Below are 25,318 nucleotides of genomic sequence, written 5' to 3'. Positions count from 1 at the left end.
TTCTTCATTCTTCATTCTTCATTCTTCATTCTTCATTCTTCATTCTTCATTCTTCATTCTTCATTCTTCATTCTTCATTCTTCATTCTTCATTCTTCATTCTTCATTCTTCATTCTTCATTCTTCATTCTTCATTCTTCATTCTTCATTCTTCATTCTTCATTTCATTTCATTCTTCATTCTTCATTCTTCATTCTTCATTCTTCATTGTTCATTCTTCATTCTTCATTCTTCATTCTTCATTCTTCATTCTTCATTCTTCATTCTTCATTCTTCATTCTTCATTCTTCATTCTTCATTCTTCATTCTTCATTCTTCATTCTCCATTCTTCATTCTTTTTTCTAGATTATGATTCTTTTGACTGTTGCGTGAACAAATACCTAGATTATCATCTTCAGAGTCGAAGCACCCTTTACTTATCAGCCGGTCCTCAATACACTTCTACTATCTAGTTCAATACTGAAGTGTGATCGACTGCCGGTCATTCATTCGTAGACGCTTAATACTTGCCAACACCATAAAGCTGGTTCAAGTTTATCAGTACAACCGACTGGGCAAACACATTGAGCTTAATTTACAACCCCTACAACGACGACGACGACGGACTGCGACGATTTTGACTAAAGACGGTTCATTCGCCATCGGGCTGTTGTACAACTCGGCTCGAGCTGTCGTTCGCATAAATCACTCTCCGTATTTCGTAGCCGTCAGACACTCTACCTATCATCAGGGCAGACAAGCTAGGTTAACTGCGTAAACGTTCCATTCACCATTAAAGCAATTCAATTCGGACGTCGTAGTCGTCGTGTTCTCAATAAGTGCGTCGGGGGTCAGTCAGGGTTGTAGCGCAATTGAAGCGTAAAGTAGTTCAAGTGCTCGAACAGAAGCATGTCGGACAGCAAATTTGTCAGTTTGGACGATACTTTGCAGAGGCACATCCCACCGGAAGAGCTGCGCGAAGTGAAGAGGATCCTGTACGGGCGAGAGGATGAGTAAGTATAGCAATGCAGGTAGTGCGATATTACAGACCTGACGGGAGACGAAGTTTGAAATTGTTTTGCGTAAACTTATGGAAATCAATCGGAGTGTGGAATAGATGCTTACACAATAATTTAAAGCTAATTTTAAAGATTCTCAATTTTGTTCTACATGCTTTGCTAAGTAATGTTGATTCATTTTTAATCACATATATATTTCCGAATTAATATATATGTGACTTAAAATGAATCAACATTACTTTTAAGGTAACACGGCAAGCCATGCTATTTGCCCTATCTTTTGTCTCGTTTTAACAATTATCATCAATACTTTGCAGAAGCAAATTTAGAATTTAAGTAGACCAATGAAGCTGAAAATGTATTAAGTTATGCGCTACATGTACAGAATTAAAATGATACATTTTCATATGCGTGTTTTTAACATTACATTGGAAAATTGTCCCTCTCAAATAACGGCTTATCATATTTAAACTATAATTTTTAAAATGGGCTCAAATTTATAAGTAGTTGAAAAAAAAAACGAATTTTGTACTATACCATTTAATTCCACTATAGTTTCTTGCGTTCAGTATCATAAGGGCGTAACTGCAATGATCGATTTCTCTTCATCGATTTTCTCTTTAGTTAATTGCTCGGCCGTGCGACTACTTTTGATCGCTTTTTTCAAGTCAGTAGAAAGTACTCATCGCCCTTCGTCATGTTACATCGAAAAATGTTAACAAAATCGATTGAATTTCCTGTACTAGTCCAAAGAGAAAATCGACGAAGAGAAATCGATCAATGCAAATACGCCTGTATGATACTGAACGCGAGGTTTGTATCTTTTGATAGATACGCGTATTTCGACCTCAACTGTAAGGCCGTCTTCAGTGTCGTGTACTAGACTCAAAGTACGCGTATATGTCAAAAGATACAAACTATAGTGGAATTAAATGGTATAGTACTAAATTCGTTTTTTTTTTCATTTACTTATAGGTATTCCACTAAACAGCACGTAGATTTACTATCTCAAATTTGTACCTTGAAAATTGACTTTATCATGTTTGACGTTCAGTTAGTCGGATTTTACTTTTTAACACTGATGTGTTTCCATCTGACATTTTGGAAAGGACACGGAGAACGAAATACACCCAAAATTTGAGTTTAAGCTTAAAGGTGTGAAATATCAAAAACCAGAACGAAAAACATTTAAAAATTGAGTAAACATGTGTTTCTAGCCTAAACTTAATAGGGACCCTATTGATTGAAATTTTTTGCAACTCATTCCTCCATGATCTATGGTATAACGAAATTTATGGTATGCTAATTGAAATATGTTTGCAGATCAAATAGCGAACTTCTATCGCTAATTTGAGAACTATATACCACGGTAATTTTCGTACGAGTTATAATTTAGATATTTGGCATAGGTGAGATTCGAAAATCCTCCTGAATTTTTCTGGTCAACTGCCCAAATCTTACTCAACAAGTACCGGTTCTAGTGAAACAACAGCATGGCAATCTAGATGTCATATCGCCCTTAAGTTTTGTGCTTGTCATTGTTACCGTATGAGGCCGTAGCTTCGGAACCAGCTATTTTTAAAAATCTTCGTCTTCTTGATTGACATTCCTCAAAACTCTTGTGGACAAATGTACCATTAGCCATATTAATACTACAACGCCGACACAATTTACAATTTTATTGCCTTGCATTCTCAAACTGTCTGGTTGTTCATCGTTATCTCTGCGCCAACTGAGTGCGAAGCAGGTGATTATGGCGGCAATATGAGATTATTCCTGCGGTCGGTCGATGCTCGCTGACCGCACAGTTGTTGGTCTTCTCTGGCGATAACCATGATAAGGTGATTCGGAAAGTTTACTTTTATCATTATCACCCAAAAGCCTGACATCAATCTCACCAGATAAACAACAATGCTGCTTGCTCTGCTACTGACATGACAAAAAATCGAGTCAAATGCGCGTTTACTCAGTTAATTTTAATTTTATGGGACAACGAATTTTTTTGCGCGTGTTTATTTGGATTTTCTCAAAAAATGTAATGCCGTCATGTGATGTGACGCCATTGTAGAGAAAAATTAACCGCGGTGGCTAAAAATAATTGATTGACGCTCTGACAGCGGGGTGTGTTTGTATGTTTGCTTGGATGAGATTATGTGGGGGGTGATAAAGATGGGATCCTTCTGTGATGGAAATTTCGGAAAATGTTTATATTTTTATTTTGACGGGATAGAATTTGGCACAGCGTCATAAAATACGAACCTAATGGGAGTGATGCACGGATGCGCGTGTTTTTTTATTACATAAAGCACAGTCAACTCTCTCTTACTCGATATTCTGTTATTCGATTTTTCGTATAAGTGTAAGTATGCTGTTCCGCTCAAGAAAAGTAAAAATTTCTTCTCAAGAAATTTCCTCCAGTGAGCTCCATTTGAAATGACATTTCTTTTCAACTGCGTACTGCGATCAAAGAAAAATGCTTTTCTTGAGCATTTTTTGCAAGAAATTTCCCACGCATCGAGATAGGCGATTACTTTTCTGTTGAAGTGCATACTTCGCTTAACTCTTTAAAAGCGTAGTCCGTTCAATCTGGCATACTTTGATCTCTCTGTAAGTCGTTACCTCTCTAACCCGATGTTCCCTAACACGATGCAATCTGTTTCAGTTACCTTTTAGATATTTTGATGAAAAGTTTCAGATTGCATCCTCCATTCTCCTATCCAATCCAAATCCAATCCAAATCCAATCCAAATCCAATCCAAATCCAATCCAAATCCAATCCAATCCAATCCAAATCCAATCCAAATCCAATCCAAATCCAATCCAAATCCAATCCAATCAATCCAATCCAAATCCAATCCAAATCCAATCCAAATCCAATCCAAATCCAATCCAAATCCAATCCAAATCCAATCCAAATCCAATCCAAATCCAATCCAAATCCAATCCAAATCCAATCCAAATCCAATCCAAATCCAATCCAAATCCAATCCAAATCCAATCCAAATCCATCCAATCCAATCCAAATCCAATCCAAATCCAATCCAAATCCAATCCAAATCCAATCCAAATCCAATCCAAATCCAATCCAAATCCAATCCAAATCCAATCCAAATCCAATCCAAATCCAATCCAAATCCAATCCAAATCCAATCCAAATCCAATCCAAATCCAATCCAAATCCAATCCAAATCCAATCCAAATCCAATCCAAATCCAATCCAAATCCAATCCAAATCCAATCCAATCCAATCCAAATCCAATCCAAATCCAATCCAAATCCAATCCAAATCCAATCCAAATCCAATCCAAATCCAATCCAAATCCAATCCAAATCCAATCCAAATCCAATCCAAATCCAATCCAAATCCAATCCAAATCCAATCCAAATCCAATCCAAATCCAATCCAAATCCAATCCAATCCAATCCAAATCCAATCCAAATCCAATCCAAATCCAATCCAAATCCAATCCAAATCCAATCCAAATCCAATCCAAATCCAATCCAAATCCAATCCAAATCCAATCCAAATACAATCAAATCATGTCATATCAAATTCCAAAAGAAATTGATAAAAATTCTTATAATTCCAGTCACCCACTCACATTTTCCGAGGAGGCCACATCGCTGGCTAAGGAAGTTGGCGTAGAACTGAAGGGCTACGTGTTCACCGCCCGCAAGGAAGATCTCCGCCGTCCACGAATCGTCCGTGTGGGTCTTATTCAGAACTCGGTCGACATTCCAACAACCGCTCCAATCCACGTACAGCGTGATGCGCTGCATGAAAAGGTTTCCAACATCTTGAGGGTGGCGTCCGCTGCCGGGGTCAATGTAATTTGCTTCCAGGAAGCTTGGAGTGAGTACTTTCTTAGAGTTTTAAGAAAATTAGTGTTCACGAATTTGTTCTTTCAGCGATGCCATTTGCATTCTGCACTCGAGAGAAGTTCCCTTGGTGCGAGTTTGCTGAGGATGCTGAGAGTGGTCCCACCACCAAGCTGATGAAAGAACTTGCCAAGCAGTACAATATGGTGATCATTTCGCCTATCCTGGAGCGGGATCCCAATCACAACGATACCCTGTGGAACACAGCCGTGGTGATTTCCAACAATGGTAACTACATGGGAAAGCACCGCAAGAATCACATTCCTCGGGTGGGTGATTTCAATGAGTCGACCTACTACTATGAAAGCGATACCGGACATCCGGTGTTCGAGACCCAGTTCGGGCGTATCGCCATCAACATCTGCTACGGACGGCATCACCCGCAGAACTGGATGATGTTCGGTCTGAATGGGGCAGAAATTGTGTTCAACCCTTCGGCAACGGTAAGTTTTTGAGGATTTTTAGATCTCAGCTGTTTTTAACAGCCAATAGGGTCCTAAAGCCCTGTCCCAATTTATTACCAAACACTTAAGCTTAGGCCAAAAGCACATGTTTACTCATTTTTTTAATGTTTTCCGTTGGTTTAAGTCCAAAAAACATTTTTTCATGTTTCTTCAGATTTTGTCACACCCCTTGGCTTAAACTCGAATTTTGGGTATATTTTGTAATCCGTGTCCCTTCCGAAATATCAGATAGGAACCACCCCAGCGTTAAAACTAAAACCCCTGTGGTACAGCGGGGATTCGCTGGTTGAAACACGACTGCCTTCCATCTAGCGAATCCGACCCGTTAGTTGGAAAGACTGACAGCTGGTGAAAATGCTCCACACTAACGCATCTGGAGAGCAAATCGTCACGAAACGCACATATACAAACGCATTTGTTCTATATACACAGTTAAAAATAATGAAGATTATACTTCATGTAAACTTCATTTATGCGATGTAAACATGACGTCATGTAAATTTATATCTGAAATCATGTAAATATGTGTTATATGTCACGTAATCGCTCAGGATCCTGCTAGATTACATGACATATAATTGAAGTTTACATGGCAAATCATGTAAATGTCCATGATATACCACGCTCCAATTATGTGCATTATATGTCTCAGAAATTTACACGTTTCGTTCGAACTGTGTATGGAGACTTCAATGCGACGGTACTCAGACGTCAAAGCCAGTTTGACATTTTCTGATGACATTTGAGTGCTTTTTAGTTGGAATATTTTCCAACCAGCGAACATCCAACAATCGAGTCATTCCATGTAGCGGACCCCCAACGAGCGAATCCCCACTGTATTTTTGTCGACTAAGCGAACGTCAAAGGTTCATTCATAGATCCAATTATTAAATTAAAGTTTAAACATGATATAGCCGTTATTGAGCGGGAAAAATTGCTAAATTAGTTGCAGTAACATGCTCTTTCGTGTTATTAAATAAAAACAAGATTTCATTAAACATTTTAGGACTTAATTGATGATTGGATACTCAAAGGTTAATGATTACTTCATTTCGCAGATTGGAGCCCTAAGCGAACCGCTTTGGAGTATCGAAGCCCGCAATGCAGCCATCGCCAACAGCTACTTCACGGTGGCCATCAACCGGGTGGGAACCGAAGTGTTCCCGAATGAGTTCACCTCCGCCAATGGACAGCCAGCTCACAAGGACTTTGGACCCTTCTACGGATCGTCTTACGTGGCCGCTCCGGATGGTTCGCGAACTCCGTCCCTGTCCCGCGATAAGGATGGTCTGCTGGTGGCCGAAATGGACCTGAACCTCTGCCGGCAAGTGAAGGACTTCTGGGGCTTCCCGATGACTCAAAGGCTACCACTGTATGCGGAAAGTCTGGCCAAGGTCGTCCGGTCGGATTACAAGCCACAGCTTGTTAGGGAAAATTAAAACAGTGTATTTTTTTGTATTTCAAAGAATGTTTATTTCAATGAACTGGTTTTAATGTATAATAATGTTTAGCTTTTTTATTTCATCTCCGTTGGTGTAAATTTTACAGTTTGTATTTCGCCTGCTTCTTGTGGTTGGTATTAGTCGAAAAATGTGGGTCAATTTTGCCACGTCAATGAATCACGTCTCGTTTCTCGCTCTATTTACGGGGTTCTCTAAAACTAATCAACAAACAACATCTTTTTTGTCATTTTCGCTTTGTTTTTTAAAGTTTAGCTTTGTCACAGCGGTTAATAAATTGTAAACGTATGGGTTGATTTCTCTAAATCGTGGCAATCGTTTGGTTGGTTTTGTTTCATGGCTTCAGGTTTCTCATTTTGGAGTGTTAATGCTACAAACAGCATAAGAAAAGCGAATACACTGAATAGAAAAAGATTAGATATTTTTGTTCCATTCAGAAAACGAAGAATACATCGATAGGAGCTGATGAAGCTGATCCAGTTTTACCCCACGCATCGTGGAATCTAAATGTGAGAACAGACAAACATACGTAACACTTAGAACATTTATCTCACACCATCATCTGGTGGCCATATTGCACGAAATACGATTATGTGTAACAAGGCCTGTAGAAGGCGCTAGTGTGAAACGTCAAACACGAAGAAAAACTATGCACGCGCCTCTTGTTGTGAATTTTGAAATGATCGATTGTTTACTCGCACAGCAATCACCAAATCGATTAAAATTTCAGCGCTGAGCACTTTTTGGTTCTCTAGATTTGTATTCTGAAAAATATAATCTGTGGCTTCATTTCATCTTTACATTAAAGCGTGATCGGTGAAGTTTTTGCCAGTGTTACGCCTGTTTGCCTGTGATGTAAGTATATCTAAGATCACTCAGCAAACAGTCGATTCGCAATCATTTCTCCACTTGTGCCATTCCTTTTGTTTCGTGTGTACAGGATTCCGCTAATATTGTCTCTTACGTTTGTGCCTGGCTACATCTAGGTATCTGTTCTAGCTGTGATTGATAATTCCTTTCACGAGTTTGCCTTCTACTAGTCTAGCTGCAGTTGCCTTCTTCTAACTTTCTAGGTGATCGATCTATTATATTTTAGAATGAAATGCAGATTTGTAGTTGTAGTAGGATTTTGCTCATCTTGTTGTCCTCAACAATTTAGTTTTAGCTAATGAGAGCTTTTTTGCACGAGAGAAAGACAGTTTCAGTATGTTTTTTTTACTTGGAACAAGTTTTGCAATTTAGTGTATGTAGTGGATTCCAGTAGGAGGTAAATACTAATCGTTTGAGACACTGTACACTTTGAAATCTTCCTAAGATGCATGAGATTTGTTAAATCGGTCGGAAAATATACAGCTCTGTTCCTGTGAGCAGGTTTTTGTTTCATTTTTTGTATCTGTTTTGTTATAGCTACAGAGTGTTAGTTTTTGTTAGTTGTAGATACAAGTAAATTTACAGTGATTATCTGTTCAAATTCTAACGTTGGGTAAGTATACATCTAATTCAGAGGCAAGCAATTTGTTGTGTGTTGGTTCAAAAATAAAAGTTCTTTTTTTTGTGTTTTTGATGGCAAAGTTATTTTTGAAACGGTTATCATGTAAATGAAGTAACATAAACTACGGAGCATAGACACTAAAGAATTGTTTTTTCAATGTAATTTGACAATAAAAAACTTCACAATAAAATTTTCAGATTGGATTTTAGACCTTGCTTAAATCATACACGTAGAGCAGCGGTTTTCATATCGTGCTCCGCGGAGTTCCTTGGGGGACCGACATTCTCCATATAAAATGTCTTGGGAGGCCATTTTGTTTTTGTTAAATTTACCAAAAAAATAAAATATGTACTATATAACGCCAGGTAATAAGAAGCTACGCTGAAAAAATCATACAAATTGGTTTAGTATTCTTAGAGAAATCTGAAAATACCGATATAAGCTTTTTTAGAGTTTTCAAGATCTTTATTTGTCCAGCGTAGTACCAGAATCATAAATGTTCATTACTCAAAGACGGCTGCACCAAATTGCTTAACTTTTTTTTCACAACATACTCGCATTAAAGGGCGAACACGTCGTCCATCACACAGCAGCCATATTTTGTCAGCATCTTCTCGTAGAGTTTCCGTGCCCGAGTTTTAGCCGTCGATTGTTGCCGCTCATCGCGGTTTGGGAAGTTCTGTACCTTGTATGCATGTAGTCCAGCTCTCTTCTTTGCATTCTGGACGTAGCTCTGCGACATGCCGATCTTTTTAGTCAAATCACGGCTTGAGACGTTGGGATTTGCTTTAATCATTCGCTTCACCTTTCCCTCCGTCTTTTGGTCCCGGTTTTCTTCCAGCTCCTTTGCCGTGGTCCAACGTCAACGCTCCTGGAACCACTTCAACACTCTGGAGACGGTTGAATGGTAAATGTTCAACATTTTTTCCAACTGCCGGTGCGACAGGTCAGGAAATTCCAGGTGTTTGTAAAGAATTTGTTCTCTCGTCTCGCGTTGGCTCACCTCCATTTACGTTGAATCGAAAAACACGACTTCGAGTTTGACAGCATGTAAACAATACACATCAATGAGAAAGTGTGCAAAATTTGGTTGATATTTACCCAATGGTAGAAAAGTTATGCCCTGTTGAATGTGTCGCAATAATTTCGTGTTCGCCATTTACTTTGAAATAAATGCTGACAAATGAAAGAAGGGAAAATATACGATGAAAATTTTACGCACCATTAATTACTAGTTTTAGTTTTAATTTAGTAAATTTTCGAAGCTCTGTCGAATATACACTACCCGCCATAAGTATGGAATCGCATCACGTCGTATTGCAACACCCCAGTTGAATATTGCAGCACATCCCCCCCCAAAAGTTTAGCATCACCTTAAAACAATAATACAGGTATGTTCCGTTTTTATCACGTTCCGATTTTGTCACGCTCCGATTTTGTCACGTTCCGTTTTCGTCAACAAATTATTCTGTTTTTATCAACACAAAATAAATGTTAATTTTTTATTTCTAAAAATGCTTGGAATATAAACTAAAAACTCATTTGAAGCTATTTAAATGTTTTGAATGGGGTCCTAAAACTTATAATGATATCTTGTTTTTATTTAATAACACGAAAGAGCATGTTGCTGCAACTACTTTAGCATTTTTCCCGCTCAAATAACGGCTATATCATGTTTAAACTTCAATTTAAAAATTGGATCTATAAATGAACCTTGACACTTGAGATCATGTTTGACGTTCGCTTAGTCGACAAAAATACCACAGGGGTTTTAGTTTTAACACTGGGGTTGTTCTTATCTGACATTTCGGAAGGGACACGGAAAACAAAATATACCCAAAATTTGAGTTTAAGCCAAGGGGTGTGACAAAATCTAAAGAAACATGAAAAAATGTTTTTTGGACTTAAACCAACGGGAAACATTAAAAATTGAATAAACATGTACTTTTGGCCTAAACTTAAGTGTTTGGCACTAAAATTGGGACAGGGCTTTAGGACCCTATTGAATTGAGTGTTGAATTTTCGACCTTATGTTGGTGTTGATCACCTATGATACATGGTAGGTGTTAAGTCATATACGATTCAATAACGTTTAATTCCTTCCTATCCGCTAATCAAATATTGCATGGCATGATGGATAAGATTGACACATTTTTCAACAGTCTAGGGTTGCTCTGACCACGTTCTAGCATTCAGGCTTGACTGAACTCCACTGCGATGGAAAAAAGGGGCGATTTTGATGTTTTATTGAGTAGTTAAAATTGCACTCAACATGTTCAACACAGATCCTCAAACAATTTGAGTGAGAGTGCAAAATAATACGAGGATATTTTCTGGTACTCTTTCTCGCTTGCTGCTATCCTCACGTTTACACACACTTTAAAAGAACTCTTTAGTGTCCCTCTCGAATAAAAACAGCCATCGCAAAGTTGTTATGGCACTTTTGTTAGTGAATTATGCTCTGTTCTGCGAGCGAGGAAGAGCTGATTTTTTATGCCTCTCTGCTTAGTATTTTCGGGACTGAAACCACGCAAAGAGGAAAAGGCAGCACGCTGCTCAAGAGTATGCCATTTAACTCTGTTGATGTACAGGAGTATTATCAAGCCTGCTAGCATCAACTGGAATTTGTGTTGCAGAGACCTTTCCGTTTTTTCTTACATAGCATGGCATCATATAACGAAGTGAATATGATAGACATATATCAATGAGAATGTCCAGTTCTTTGTTGTAAGGGATGCCCCTGACAATGAACTCGACAATGGACCTATGCACGGGTTCACTATTTGACTTTTTAGCGGTGCCGTGTTATTTATGTGACCATAGAAACCAGTGAATTCGGCACCGCTCAAACGCCAAATTAGTGAACTCGTGCATTGGTCCATATTTTATCAATGGCAAGGGACATGATCGAGTTCATTCAATTTTTGATAAGACTGCCGATCCCGTAATATTTTGAACATTATCTTCCATCTCTTAAACTCGATAACATTGCACAGATTATAGCAACAGCCATTAATTAGGTCCTGTTGCAAGGGTAGGGGAAGAGGTCCAGCAAAACTCCAGATTGTTAAACTATTAAAATATTTGGAATCTTCGTTCAATAAGTTTGCATCAAGGAAGATGGAAAAGGGATGAAATGGCTGACAGTTTGAGAAACTGTTGATAGTAGATGGTCTCACGTCACGCACGTTCCCATCCCAAATTTGTTGGGATCTTGATTTTTTGAACAGACATGCATCTCTTCTTCACGTTTAATAAAGAGCTTATACCAACTACCTTACGCTTATTCATAAAACTTAGCAAAAGCGATTCTAACCAAAAAGTTTTAATTTGGTTTTGCTTGTTCTGGAGTTAAAACTTCACTGTTAAAAATAATATTGCACGTCATGTAAATTTCATTTGTGCAATGTAAACATAACGTCACGTAAATTTAAGTCTGAAATCATGTAAAAATGTGTTATATGTCATGTAACCACTAATAATCCTGCTGCATTACATGACATATAATCGAAGTTTACATGACATTTCATGTAAATATCTATGATATATCACGCTCCAATTATGTGCATGATATGTCTCAGAAATTTACACGTTTTGTTCGAACTGTGTAAAGCTACGATGAAGGAAGCGCTCTTCTAGAATAACGATTAGTGCATCCCAGTCGAAATTGTTAGTGTCAGTGAAGAAAAATCACCACAATCATTCTACAGAACAGATATTGACAATTAAGAGCACAGGAAATCGTAAATATCAATTTACGCTTGCAAAACTTTCGCAACATAACCCCAAATTTAATCGCCAATCGGGTATCAAAAATGCAAATATGTACTTTATGTCTTCAGCAAGGTAGTCCAGAAGCTTGAAAGCAATTTGAGACAACCCTGTTTAGTTAGCAATTTTGCCGGTGCGTGGCGCTAGTGTGTAAGTGATTTAGTCATGTTCTAGAAAGCTCAAGCTCATGATCCTGGACACCTAGAAAGCTCATGTCTTCAGCAAAGTTGTTTGAAAGCTTGAAAGCAATTTGAGACAGCTCTGTTTCGCTTGCTAATTTTGCTAAATATGTTTGAAACACGAATGTTTAGAAAAAAGTATGTTCCTACAAACTTGTACACTTAGGAAAAAAATCGAAATACACCCGATTCTGTTTTTGCACGGGGGATGTACCGTGCAAAAAAATTTTAAGTTCAAACCGTGCAAAAAAGTAACACCATTTCTCGGCGTTTCATGCAAAAATAAGGTGTTGGCGAAAAAAAATTATAGAATTTTTTTTAAACGGCCGTGTAAAAAAATCCGTTCAAAAACAGAATCGGGTGTATGATGGAATATTAAATAATACAATATGAAATGATGTATTTGTTTGTTTTCAAAATATGCAAATATCAAATTTGTCAAATACCAATCAGTATTTGTTCAAATTGTTTTTAAACAACTTTCTTGGTCAAACAAGCGCCAAAATTGCAAACTAAACAGTGCTCTTCCAAATTGCTTTCAAGCTTATAAACAACTTTACCGAAGACAAGGACTTTCTAGATGGTCAGGATCATGAGCTAGAGTTTACTGGAATATGACCAAATTACATGTAAACTAGCGCCCCGTAGCGGCGAAATTGCGCATCCAAAACTTCACCAAATGAACGCCACAACGCAACTGAACAACTTTGCTGAAGATCGCAACTTTTCAGATACTGCATCATAAATATTATCATTTTTAGGTGATGCTGAACTTTTCGTTGTGTTGCAATATTCAACTTGGGTGTTGCAATACTAGGTGATGCGATTCCATACTTATGGTGGGTAGTGTAGTTGCAATTATATAGAGTACCATTCCTTGTTCACATAACTGCATATTTAGGTATTGAATCTTTACCAACCAATACACTTTTTTTGCTTCGTTTCAATAGGTCGATATTGCAATTAACGCGTAGAAAAAAAAAACTAAGTAACCAAGTAGCATTTTAATTCGCCCTGCGTGCTAGTATAGTACTATTTTACAGCTGACATGCCTCATTTTAGCAATAGACTTATAAAGCCAAAAATACGAATTAGCGGGCTAGTGGTTACATGGGAAGGTCCCTAAAAACCAAATGCTCAAATGCTGATGATTATGTTGTTCAATATATTTTTTTCACTACAGTGAAACCTCCATGAGTCGATATTGAAGGGACCATCGACTCATGGAAATATCGAGTCATGTAACAGCAATTCTTTGGAAAGCTGCTTCTTGGGACCATCGTAGTAACCATGAAATTATGTTTTTAGTATGGTTCCATGAGTCGATATCGAGTCATGGAACATCGACTCATGGAGGTATCACTGTATGTCATGAGTATTGTGCCACATAATGTTTTTGTCAGACCCTCGATGAATTTTAGGCTGACAAAATGGGGAACCTGACAAAATCGGGACATTTTACTTTTGTTAAATGTTTATCACTTTTTGACGTATAAATATTGGTTAATACACCACGTTACAAATAATATACAGTCAACGCTCCATAAATCGATATTGAAGGAATCATGTTATATAAATATGCAGAACTGAAAACCCACGCAAATGCGATCGAAGAGACTATCCAAGTAGCCATGAAAACCAACTTTTACTATAGTTCTCTAACTCGATATCGAGATATCAAATATCGTGTAAGGGAGAGTTGACTGTAGTCTTCTCAAAACGAATGATTCATGTTTTTTTTTTCTTATGCCATTTTGACTCATATTCTTACCACTTCAGGCTTACAGTGCCATAAATACATCTAATAGACATGAATCAGCTAATATTTTAGTGTAGACTATTGAGTTAACTGAGAAAAGTTATAATTTATCTAGGATACTCAACTGGAAGGATTTTAACTGTGATTTTATAGCTTTCTCAGTCTAGGGAAATCAAAACAGAAAGTGCCCCATCTTTCCGTTTTGATTTCCCTAGACTGAGAAAGCCATAAAATCACAGTTATAATTTATCTTTTCCAACTCTTATTTTACCCTGTTTAATGGGTTTTGCTTCAAATATCGAACATTCATTGTGTTTTACAATGATTCGGAATTAGTTCCTTCAAACACCATAAATAATTTGTAAATAACTGTGGAAGTGATCAAGAGAACACAAAGCTGAAAAGCAGACTTGGTCCAGTTGAAATGTAACGTCAGACAGGATAACATGAATAATTATAAGTCAAATGTATAATTTCGCAACAAAATAATCTGAGCTAGTTTTACTGGCCTCAAACCAAAAAATTGACACTACTTCCAGTGTACAAAATTGCTTTTTAGACAGTAAAAGTGAGACATAATTGACTTCCATTTCCAGGAAACTCGACATACCGTAATCCGGGGTAACATTGATCAGCGGGGTAACATTGATCGGAATGACTCATCTCGTTAGAAGTTCAAATAAAGATTTATTGATGAAACATTTTCGAATAATGAATAGTGCCTCTCTTTCTTATATTCATAAGCTAATGAAAATTAAGGTTTTTGCCAAAATTGCGTTTACTCCATGCGTAAATTTGTCAACTTTTTGAATCAATGATTTCTAGCACTTTCACTGACACTACCAAAAATTCATGTCTCACTTGAGTTCTGCAGACGATGTGATCAAGAAAAATGCGGTTGTTAATAAATATGACATCGCCGAAAACGATTCCGTTGTCAAATCTTTTATAAGTTTATTCAATTAGGCAACATTAACTAATTACAATTAAGAATGTAGAATTTCCTTAGGAAATTGCCTACTTTTAGGCGTATTCCGCGCTTCAAGGTGTTTTTAATTTTGAAATAACTCAAAAAGTAAATGACTTGTAAGAGTTTGGTCTTCATATTCATATTCGGCTTCAGGGGCCATGATTTTAGTAAGTAACGACATTTTTAATATTACCGAACGTTGTTTACTTGGGTGATCAATGTTACCCCATATCAGCTGAATCAAAAAATCACCTAAAACATTTATTTAAACACGTTTAAATCTTTTGAAAAACAAAATAAAGTATAAAGTTAGGAGCGGTGGGTGCCAGTACTTGTTTTAAAAATATAAAACTTGTAACATTTGTATTGTGAAATGAAAAATCTGAGAAAAACTCAAAAAAATGATCAATGTTACCCCAGATTACGGTACTTTAGATAAATATTTCAACAAAATCACGTTTTCTATTTTTTTTTCTATTATTCATGACTTAACTGCACATAAAGAAAAATAAAAAATGATATGGTATGTCTTTATGGAAACGATAGCCAGAATGATGATGACGATGGTGATGACGCCGGCGAAAACCATGACTTTCGAAAACATTTTAACAAATCAAAATCTAAAGGTTCCATGAGTACCGTTTCAAGAAATCTTTCGCATCTTTGAAACAAAACAAAAGCGGTAGTTCACAAATAAAACAGAGGATTTATTTTTAGAAATCAACCTACGACGTGTTTCATCGTCGTTTCCGTGTCACCTATACCAAATTTACTCTGAATCGAAGGGCAGTGAAACGTATCCTTTTACATTACTTGTATGCTTCATTTAACCTATAAACAACTCAAACATGTTTTACCAGTGCGTATCAATTCAGTATTATCTCAAGCTTGTATTTTTGATTACCAGTAGAACATACTTTTTTTTTTACTGAAATCAGGCACGATTCATATGAATGGAAAAATTATTCAATCACTTAGAAGCACTTCAAATCATTTCTTTATTGCCAACTGCACATTGTTTTTTTTTATTTAATGATCAGGTTGAAATTCAAACTACTTTTTAAATTATAACTGCGTAATGTCAGCGCGAACAAACCGATGTCAAACCTATATAATCTAAGAATGGACGTTTGGTTCTCTGAGGGTTGTTGAGACGTTGAATTCTCACCGCAAAATAAAATTTAACTATTAACTAACCTTAAACGTTGATTGATTACTGGAAAATGGATGTTTAAGACGATAGTAGCAGTTTCGTACACAAGCTTTAGTAAATAATTAACTAAAGCATTTATCTTAGCGATTGTTGACTGAAAAACTTTACTCGCTCTGACTGCTATGGTCAAAAACACTAAATTTTCTAGTAATCAACTTTTCAGATAACAAAATGATACAATATTTCAACTAAAATTTAGCCTATCGATTAAACGCCTTTTCGTTAACTCTCATACGCCAGCTTTACGGTGGGGGCTATCCCTAGCACAGTTCGGCACATAACGTCTATCGCTTATACATAAGACGGTATTTGTGGGAGTGGGAGCATCCTCCACGCTTCCAGCTCATTTGTGGCAACAACGAAAATAACATACTCTATTCAATTGGTTTTAAGTTACGAACACCTTATGAACGTCCCCAAGTAAGCTCAACAAATTCCGGCCCGGCAGCAGCGGCATCGGTAGTGACAACAGTAGCAGCAGCGATAGCACCAGCGGCGGCAGAGCAGATGTGCCTTCATTGCACCCAACTGGCCGGAGCCCACAGCGGTTCCGTTTCGGACTTGTTGGCTAGGTTGACGAGCTTCTCGAACGCCTCCGTCAGGTCGCCGTTGACGATTTCGTCATCGCAGAAGTGACCGTACAGGAAGTTGATCCGCTCGTCCGATTTGATCATCTCATTGAACTCTTCGTCCTGTTGGATAGATTTGGGTTATTCGAAAGCGTTGAAACACAGTCTCTTGCAGATCGTTCAACTCACCGTGAATCCTCTCGAGTTGGTTTCGTCGAACGTCGACCGAGCACGAGCCTTGGTTCGAGTTTGCTTCAACTGGTCAAACGGCGGTGGTCGAATATGCACAATGTACGGCTTAAGCTGAGCGGTCCTCAGCGATTTCAGCGCCTGGTAGTGCGGACTAAGAACACATACGCAGCTTGCGTTCACGATACTCTTCACGCTTTCTGCCGAAGTTCCGTACAGGTGACCCTTGTATTCGCCGTACTCGATGAACTTCCCGTTGGCTATGTCGCTTTCCATCTTTTCGCGCGACACAAAGAGGTACTCTCGCCCGGCTACTTCACCCGGACGCATCGGGCGAGTGGTATCTGTTGAATAATTCGGTAATAAGTGAAAATGGAAGGTTCAGCACCCCTATCTCTACTCACATGGCACACAGCTCTTATATCTCTCCGGATCCCGCGCAACAAGCCGACGTTTCAGCTCGTTCCGGCCGACACCGGGCGCTCCGATCAGCACGATCGGTCGGTAGACACCCGGCCTAGGGTACAGTTTGGCCACCTCCTCGTACGTTGCGATCATCTCCCGATCGAAGTCGTCGTTCTCCGCTGTATCGTACATAATCTTTTTAGTTTTCGGTCCTCGACAAGGAATGTTAGGATTGGGCGAACCGGGAGGTGTCGAACAGATGGAGGCACATGAACCTTCTAATGCGCAACCCAACATGCAAGACAGTTTTTACAAGGACACAGAGATATGAAGTTATGAAACACAGAAGTGTATCCGGATCCAAATTTTGAGAATTGTTATCGATTAATGAATGAATATGGAAAGGCAAGAGAAAACACATTTGGGTTAGTGGTGGAAGAATTTCCAATATTAGTTTGCCAATCAATTGATGGTATGATTAGTCGCAAAATGAGCATCAGATTAAGTAGAGAACTCACTCTTAGCTTCGCCGTTTGTTTCCTTTTGAGTGCGATCGTGCAGAATTCGCCTTTCCTGCAGTGCACGGCTAGGAATAAGACCCGCTCTCGTTGTCTTTTCACCCTCTCTCCGAGCTTGCCACCAATATGAGTCGTCCTGGAATGAAAGTAGATAAATATTAATTTGGTGTATTGGAATGTAAGAGTCTCATGTAGATTTGAATTACTTGCTTAAAAAGCATCAAGAACCTGAAAGGAACAATACATGGAACATATGAGAAGGACGAAGTTCAAGAAATACGCTGTCTCAGTGACGCTCCCCGAGCAGAAGAAAATAACTACTGAATACCAAATTGAGGTATTCCATACCAAATAATTTCCAATACTTACAATCTGAATGAGCCCTGCATAAGAGGTAAAATACCTCAAATAATATTTTCTGCATATTCTACAAATACCAAGCTGATAACTAGATCAGGTATTGTAATACCTAAATAATACATGATGGATTTTCATATAAAAGTGATTCTTTTCAATAATAGTTCAATACCTCCAGCAGTCATGTTTAAAAATTTGAAGTAAGTACGTGGACGCTAAGTGGTCCCCAACGGCCCTGGAGGTACATATCAGGTGCAGTTGAGACCCGTGCGCAAAATCGAGCTCGCTGCTCTAGTGCACGCAACATGGGTACGAAAAGCCACTAGTAACACATTATCCTGCGCACGGTGATATTTAGCATAAAGGTTTATTTTCTTTGTAGCATTCTTCAATCATTATGAACAAATCTTATTAGATTTTTAGGTTAGGTTCTATAAATTACGATGATCTTTCCATTGAACATTTCTGACCATGTTATACGTATATTTGAAGTTCAAACTGTATTCCAAAAAGTTCTTAGATGGTCCGCGAATATATTTTTTCATCCAACATATTTTCATAAGTATTTTGGTTATGTACTGCCATAAATATCATGAAATTCTTGATTTTGCGGAGTTTAAGACATATATTCTAGGGATTTCTTGCATAGCTTTGAATGTCTATTATAGGCAACAGATCCGGATGCTCCAGAAGCAACCAAAAGTTCTGATAAAAGGGTTATTTAGCCATAAGCAGCTCACTTTTTAAGAAAATAACCGAACTTTAGTTCACATGGAGTTCATTAAACTTGTTTAAAATGAATTATGTATACCACAGAGTGAGGATATAGTTACACTCGAACTTGTTCTGAACTTTCTAGTTGTTGATAAGTACATGAGTTAATTTTTCGAGAATCAAGTTCAGTTAGCAACCGTTATGTTCGCATATTCAGCGATATAGTTTCATTCAAACTTAAAATCTTCTAGAAGTGAATTTTTGAGTTCACTGTTTAGATAAAATCTGACCTTTTGGTAGCTTCGGTCTATTACAAAGAGTTCCGGAGTTCATTCATTGAGTTGAACATGGTTTAACTGTATATGTAAACCACTTCATCGCATACCTGTGAAACAATATGCAGGATATCGCCCCGGCAGAATCCCAACCCGGCCTCCTTGCACGGGATGTACGGATCGTTCTCCGGTTCATAGTCGAAGTACGTCTTCACGCGTACTTTGCTCTCCCGCTGGTCCAACTTTCCGTCTGAAGGAACCAGCTTGAAGGTGATCGTTCCTTCCGAGTTTTGCTGTGAATTAGTAAATGATCATGAGTGAGATTAGAATTTGAGGAATCAAACGACGTATCTTACCAGTATCGACAGGACATCGCTTGGCGTTTTACCCTCGACGTTGATATTGTTAACTTCGATCACCTCGTCGCCCACGTGGATCAATCCGGACCGGTCGGCAGCTCCACCGTGCATAATTCGGGCGATGATGATTTTACCCGTTTCCTCGTCGGTTTTGATTGTGGCACCCTGCAAGTTCGGAAAATGTAAATTTCTTAGCATTATCGGAGGATGATTTACTATGGTGGGGTATAACCTGAAACGAATGACTTTCGATTACGAGAGAGATGTGCTTCGATTGAGTAAAGCTCGAATGTGCTTGGAAAATTATCGGAATGCTTAAATGGGGAAATTTGTCACTACAACACAAGTGTCTCAAACGGAACGATAACGAATCTTTAAATGAAAGTCGGCAGCGCCACGAAAAAAAACCTGTCTTATCCAATCGCAAACGGAATGAAATTTCAAATGGAGAACGGAAATCTTGGCGATCGTTACACAAGAACTAACATAAGAACATAAGAACATCAAGGAAATCATACGCGACACTGGCCAAACGGAGAGAACCGAAATACTTACTACGATTGGTTCCGCACTCTGTGCTCCAGCACACTGGCGCAGCGCAAAACAAATTTTAGGTAATGTAGAGTACAGTTTTCCGAAAGAAAGTAACATAATCACTTGCATCGTTTTGGTTTTGATTGTAAAAGCATTTTAGTGGAAAATTATGAACCATCAAGAAGGAAAAGCGAGACGAAAGGACCATGAAGAAGGCAGAATCTAGATAAAGAAATATCACGACTTTGAAGAGATGAAAGATGAAAGTCACGCTATGGAAGAATAGCAGCAGAATTATGAGCATTTTGGATCATTATGATAATGAAACAGTGAAGAATAAGGGTAATATGATGGTTGTTTTAGGTATGATACGAGTTGCAGTGAAGTGAAAACTATTTCAGGATACAAATGTGATTCATTTTATTTCAGACATTTCTAAAAACACATTCACAAATTTTCTAATGTTCATGCTACGGTTCACCAGTAATCATTACATGAATCAAGTTGATTCTAAACAACACTGACTGCATCTAAACAAGAATAGTGTCGAATAAACATAGTAACAAAATCCTCTCTGGAGTGCAAATAAGCATACATATTAGGGTGTGGCCTTTTTTTCGATCGTTCTCAAAACCAAAAGTTCATGTGCTCTTATAAATTCAATTCAACATGAGAAAAGAAACATCAAAGTTTGATCAATCATATTTAGATTTAGAGTTGGAACAAGCAAATTAAAAGTTAGTTTAAAAATGGCAGACAATTAATCGTCCCATAAAAAAATATAAAATTTCCATAAAAAATGCAAAATTTGCCAATAAAAAAACCAGGGTAAAATCAACAGAAAAGTCAAAAATTTCCATAAAAAAATTAAAAAGTGCATAGAAAAAACAAAATTTTCCATAAATAAAAAAATTTGAGCAATAAATAGATTCAAAAGTGCAGTAGAATCGACAATAATATCACTAAAAAATAAAGAATTTTACATTTAAAAACCTCAAATTGTCGCTATTTTCTTCACAAAAAGCAAGAAATAATTATAAATTTTCCACAAAAAAAGCCAAAATTTGGAATAAATAAATAATAATTCACCCACAATAAATCTAAAATTTCCATTCAAAAAATTAAAAAGAGCAATAGCAGTAAATGCAAAGTTGCAATAAACAAACCCAACTGAGCAATTCAAAATGACAATCAATACATGAAAATGTTGTAGAAAATTCCAATATTTAAGTAAAACTTTCCATAAAAATAACGTAATTTTCCAATAATATGAATAATGTGTGTAATGGATTTCATAAATTTTCAGTCAAACTGAAGCATTGTTTTCACAATTGGAGCTAATTAGTCGTCGTATGTAGATGTATTAATTGCATTTTAGAGTTCGATTATTAATAACGTAAGAATTTAGGGGAGGGGAGAGCGGGGAGATTGGCCGTGTTTGAAAAAATATTTCTTGCCATATAGAAAAAAATAATGTTTCATACAAAAAATCATACATGGAGGGGTGGCGAGGTTTCGAAAAATCACAATTTTTTTTTTTAATACACCCCATCGTTAGGCGCTACAATTTTAATTATTTCGGCAAAGTTGAAATGAGACATGGAACATGGGATATCTAATCTTCCAATATTGTCGCTCCGCCACCAACTCGGATCGCGCCAGTGAGACTCGCGACGCGCCTCAACTCGCGCGATACATAATATTAGGAAAACTTATGTCACTGCTTGGGTTATGTCCAACTACATTGATGGTAGAAGCTTATGCTCTCATGCCCCACCAGCCAGGGAACTGGTGTTTACAAACTAAGCATCATTTGTTGCAACACTTTATGCGGCATGATGGAACTTTGCCGAGCGCGCTAAGTGTTGTTAGACCACTGCACAATAGTCGGAAAAAAGTGAAGTTTGGCCAAAACTATTTTTATCGCCTTAATCGATGAAATATGTAATCTGAATATGTTATATGGCGTTTTTGTTGTTTCAGAAGGGATTATTCACAAATTACGTAACTTTGAAAAAAATATTTTTTTTAAATTAAAAATGTTATCAATCCGGGCTGAAAGCACAAATTTTGTTTATATTTGATTGAGTTTGATCAAAATGTGTATGAATAGTGGTTAAATAAATTTTAAATAAACTTTGTATGAAAAATATCGTCAAAATATATGTAAAATATTGAATTATTCAAATAGCTCTTACTTGCAAATCAGAAAATTTCTGCAAAAAAATTAAAGGTTTTTTGTAAGATCTAAGGATGCTTTTTGATGTGCAATATTCGAAATGGCGGCGACATGACGCGACAAGAGTTGTTTTTCATATTCAAAATCACCAAAATTATTAAAATGTAATATTGAATAGTATTAAAACTTAAACCAAATATTTTTTTTCCATCCTCATGCTCGATAAAAGTGTTGAACCATAAGCTTTCAGATAGTGGGTAACTTTGGGGAAATATTGCATTCCTAAATTATAAATTTTGTGCTTTATTTTATTGTTACATTTTTCAATGTTTTGACTTCAGCCTGTTTGCCGTCATAAAAATCATAGAAATTTAAATTTTAGTTCAATTTCAATTAAGGATCATGATAATATAACACATGAAATATATTTTAAAATTAAAAAAATCATAAAAATCTCAAAAAAGTTTTTGGTAGTTTTGGCCGCCCATTTATATGGAGCCCGACCATTGTGCACTGACGTAGTTGCATGAAGTGGGTGATGATTTGTACCTTACAGCATGCTTAACCATATCTGTAGTACTGAGACAACCCATTAGATCTAAAAATGAACCTATTAGAAGATACTTTAAAAAACGTTATGTTCGTATGCAAATAAAAAAAAATATTTGGGAAAAAACTCATCAATCGAAGTATACACATTTCTGCAACTGCTGTGGGCAGTTACACCAAAGATGAAAGTGAATTTCCGTATTATGAGTCCGTATTATGTTTAAAATCACTCGCCACTAGCTCAGTAGAGAAACCTATCGAAGAACAGAGACTTACCTTGTTGTGCTAAACTCGTCTAACGTACCTTCGCCAACTCTGGTTCCTGAATCGGGAATCGTTAATCAACGCATCTACATACGACGACTAATTAGCTCCAATTGTGAAAACAATGATTCAGTTTGACTGAAAATTTATGAAATCCATTACACACATTATTACTCATTATTGGAAAATTACGTTATTTTTATGGAAAGTTTTACTTAAATATTGGAATTTTCTATAACATTTTCATGTATTGCTTGTCATTTTGAATTGCTCAGTTGGGTTTGTTTATTGCAACTTTGCATTTACTGCTATTGCTCTTTTTGATTTTTTGAATGGAAATTTTTGATTTATTGTGGGCGAATTATTATTTATTTATTGCAAATTTTGGCTTTTTTTGTGGAAAATTTATAATTATTTCTTGCTTTTTGTGGAGAAAATAGGGACATTTTGAGGTTTTTAAATGTAAAATTCGATATTTTTTAGTGATATTATTGTCGATTCTACTGCACTTTTGAAACTATTTATTGCTGAAATTTTTTTTTTTATGGAAAATTTTGTTTTTTTCTATGCACTTCTTTATTTTTTTATGGAAATTTTTAACTTTTCTGTTGATTTTACCCTTGTTTCTTTACTGGCAAATTTTGCATTTTTTATGGAAATTTTATATTTTTTTATGGGACGTTAATATTTTAGCCGTTTAAAAATAAATCGAATTGAAACATATAACTTCGTTTGTTTATCAAGTTTGAAACTATTAGCACCATTATTTTCAGAATCAAGTTCATGAAAAGTTCGTGGAATATCTACTGTATCCATAAAAATACTTAATTACTTGACTTAAAATGAAACTGTATAAAAACTAAATCTAAAATTATCCTCAAAACCATATGAAAAGATTTGAATTTAGTTAAGTAATCATGATGATATGGTCAAACGAAATTAATGTTTTAGTAAAATCAGGTAAAATAAGATAAAACTATTTTAAACTAATACTACTTATAGTTGACTAAAATTGACCTTCTGCAAACTTTTCACGAATTTAGTTTTGAGGAGAAGTTATGTCAACTTCGCAGAATGTCATATTTTAAAACTTAAAGATTCATTGTCAACGTTGTCAGTGTTTTATAACTTAAAAATTTCTTTGATCAATGTTACTATTTTTTGACTCGAACTATGGGGTTTCAATTTCCATGAGGAATGAGAAGAACACACAAACTTTTGGTTTTGAAAACTTTCGATAGATAAGCCACACCCTAAAACATACTCTGTACAAAACTGAAAAAGTAAAGCATAAAAAATATTGCGAATGAAAATAGCACGAAGCCTAGTTGCCATTGTTTGGTGCAATCTACTCTTGGGGATTTGACTATAGTTGAAGGGTGCTTCAGCAAATCTCGGCCATCCCGGGTGTCAACAGTAGAGCAACCTATCCAGGATTTTCCAGGTTAATGAGCACTCGCGTTTTCCACCAGGGGGATAAAAGGAAAAACTTGTTTTGTTTTTTTTTTCAAGATTCGCACTGTCGTCGTCGGTGGGAAATTTAGAGTAGGCAAGCAAAGCACTTGTGGCGCGAGTAGAGTGGATATGGGGAGGCGAGTGATAACTGTTCCTAGTTCTAGGAAACTACTCCTTTGAATGACTCACACGAGGGGTCTTGGAGTTTGTATAACGTGTGGGTCATCGGATGGGTTGTTGTAGCAGGTAGATTGTGTTCTCTGAATGGAAGTTGTGCAGCGTGAGAGGGTAGCATTCTTTCTGACACTCGCTATTGCTCATATTGCTCTTGGGTTTTTTTTTAGGTATGGTGTACAAAAATACAGAAGTGGATGAAGCTTGTACAGTGTACATAAGCAAGTAAAAGTTTGGGACATAATGAGCCTGATGCTGGTGAGTACCATCATGCAAATTCAAATTCTTCGCAACTGTAGTGGAAAAATGTGAACAGTAGCATGCTGGTATAACTAAAAATGTAAAAGCAAACTTTTACAATAAAAGCTCGATGTGTTTATCAACCCTTGGAAAGGAATATTCATAGCGTGATGATGCATTACACTTACAATACAGCACAAATTATTCGCAGTGACCTGCCACGGATTGTACATATGTCTAGTCTAATACTTTAAGAATTCGATTTCCCCCCAAAGTAATAAGAATTGTCATAACAACAACAACAACACCCTCGGTACTTTTGAGACTTTTCAGAGGAGCTTAGAGTTCACTA

General features: G+C 36.9%; 2 protein-coding genes across 9 annotated transcripts in view; one reads left to right on the top strand and one right to left on the bottom strand.

Annotated features, from left to right (window-relative positions):
• The first annotated feature begins 603 nt into the window (after positions 1-603).
• On the top strand, positions 604-7,330 carry LOC5573103 (beta-ureidopropionase). The gene is made up of 4 exons (XM_001654360.2): positions 604-992; positions 4,589-4,851; positions 4,908-5,320; positions 6,400-7,330. The coding sequence occupies exons 1-4, from the start codon at positions 889-891 to the stop codon at positions 6,778-6,780; spliced, it is 1,161 nt and encodes a 386-aa protein (XP_001654410.1). The 5' UTR covers positions 604-888; the 3' UTR covers positions 6,781-7,330.
• An 8,327-nt stretch (positions 7,331-15,657) lies between these two features.
• Positions 15,658-25,318, bottom strand: part of LOC5573102 (MAGUK p55 subfamily member 7) — a 72,246-nt gene continuing 62,585 nt past the window's right edge. For 4 of the 8 annotated variants that reach the window (XM_021846119.1, XM_021846118.1, XM_021846117.1 and 1 more), the window contains 7 exons: positions 20,127-20,159; positions 19,569-19,736; positions 19,323-19,505; positions 17,867-18,002; positions 17,348-17,626; positions 16,944-17,287; positions 15,658-16,877 (listed from right to left, as the gene is read on the bottom strand). In XM_021846119.1, the coding sequence (XP_021701811.1) occupies positions 16,701-16,877; positions 16,944-17,287; positions 17,348-17,626; positions 17,867-18,002; positions 19,323-19,505; positions 19,569-19,736; positions 20,127-20,159 (1,320 nt within the window). In that variant the 3' untranslated portion in view covers positions 15,658-16,700. The remainder of the gene's footprint in view (positions 16,878-16,943; positions 17,288-17,347; positions 17,627-17,866; positions 18,003-19,322; positions 19,506-19,568; positions 19,737-20,126; positions 20,160-25,318) is intronic. The other 4 variants (XM_021846123.1, XM_021846122.1, XM_001654361.2 and 1 more) reach the window with 3 other exon arrangements.

Source organism: Aedes aegypti, chromosome 2, assembly GCF_002204515.2.
Source record: "Aedes aegypti strain LVP_AGWG chromosome 2, AaegL5.0 Primary Assembly, whole genome shotgun sequence".
NCBI classification, from domain to species: domain Eukaryota; kingdom Metazoa; phylum Arthropoda; class Insecta; order Diptera; family Culicidae; genus Aedes; species Aedes aegypti.
This window is presented reverse-complemented; position numbering and strand designations above follow the sequence as displayed.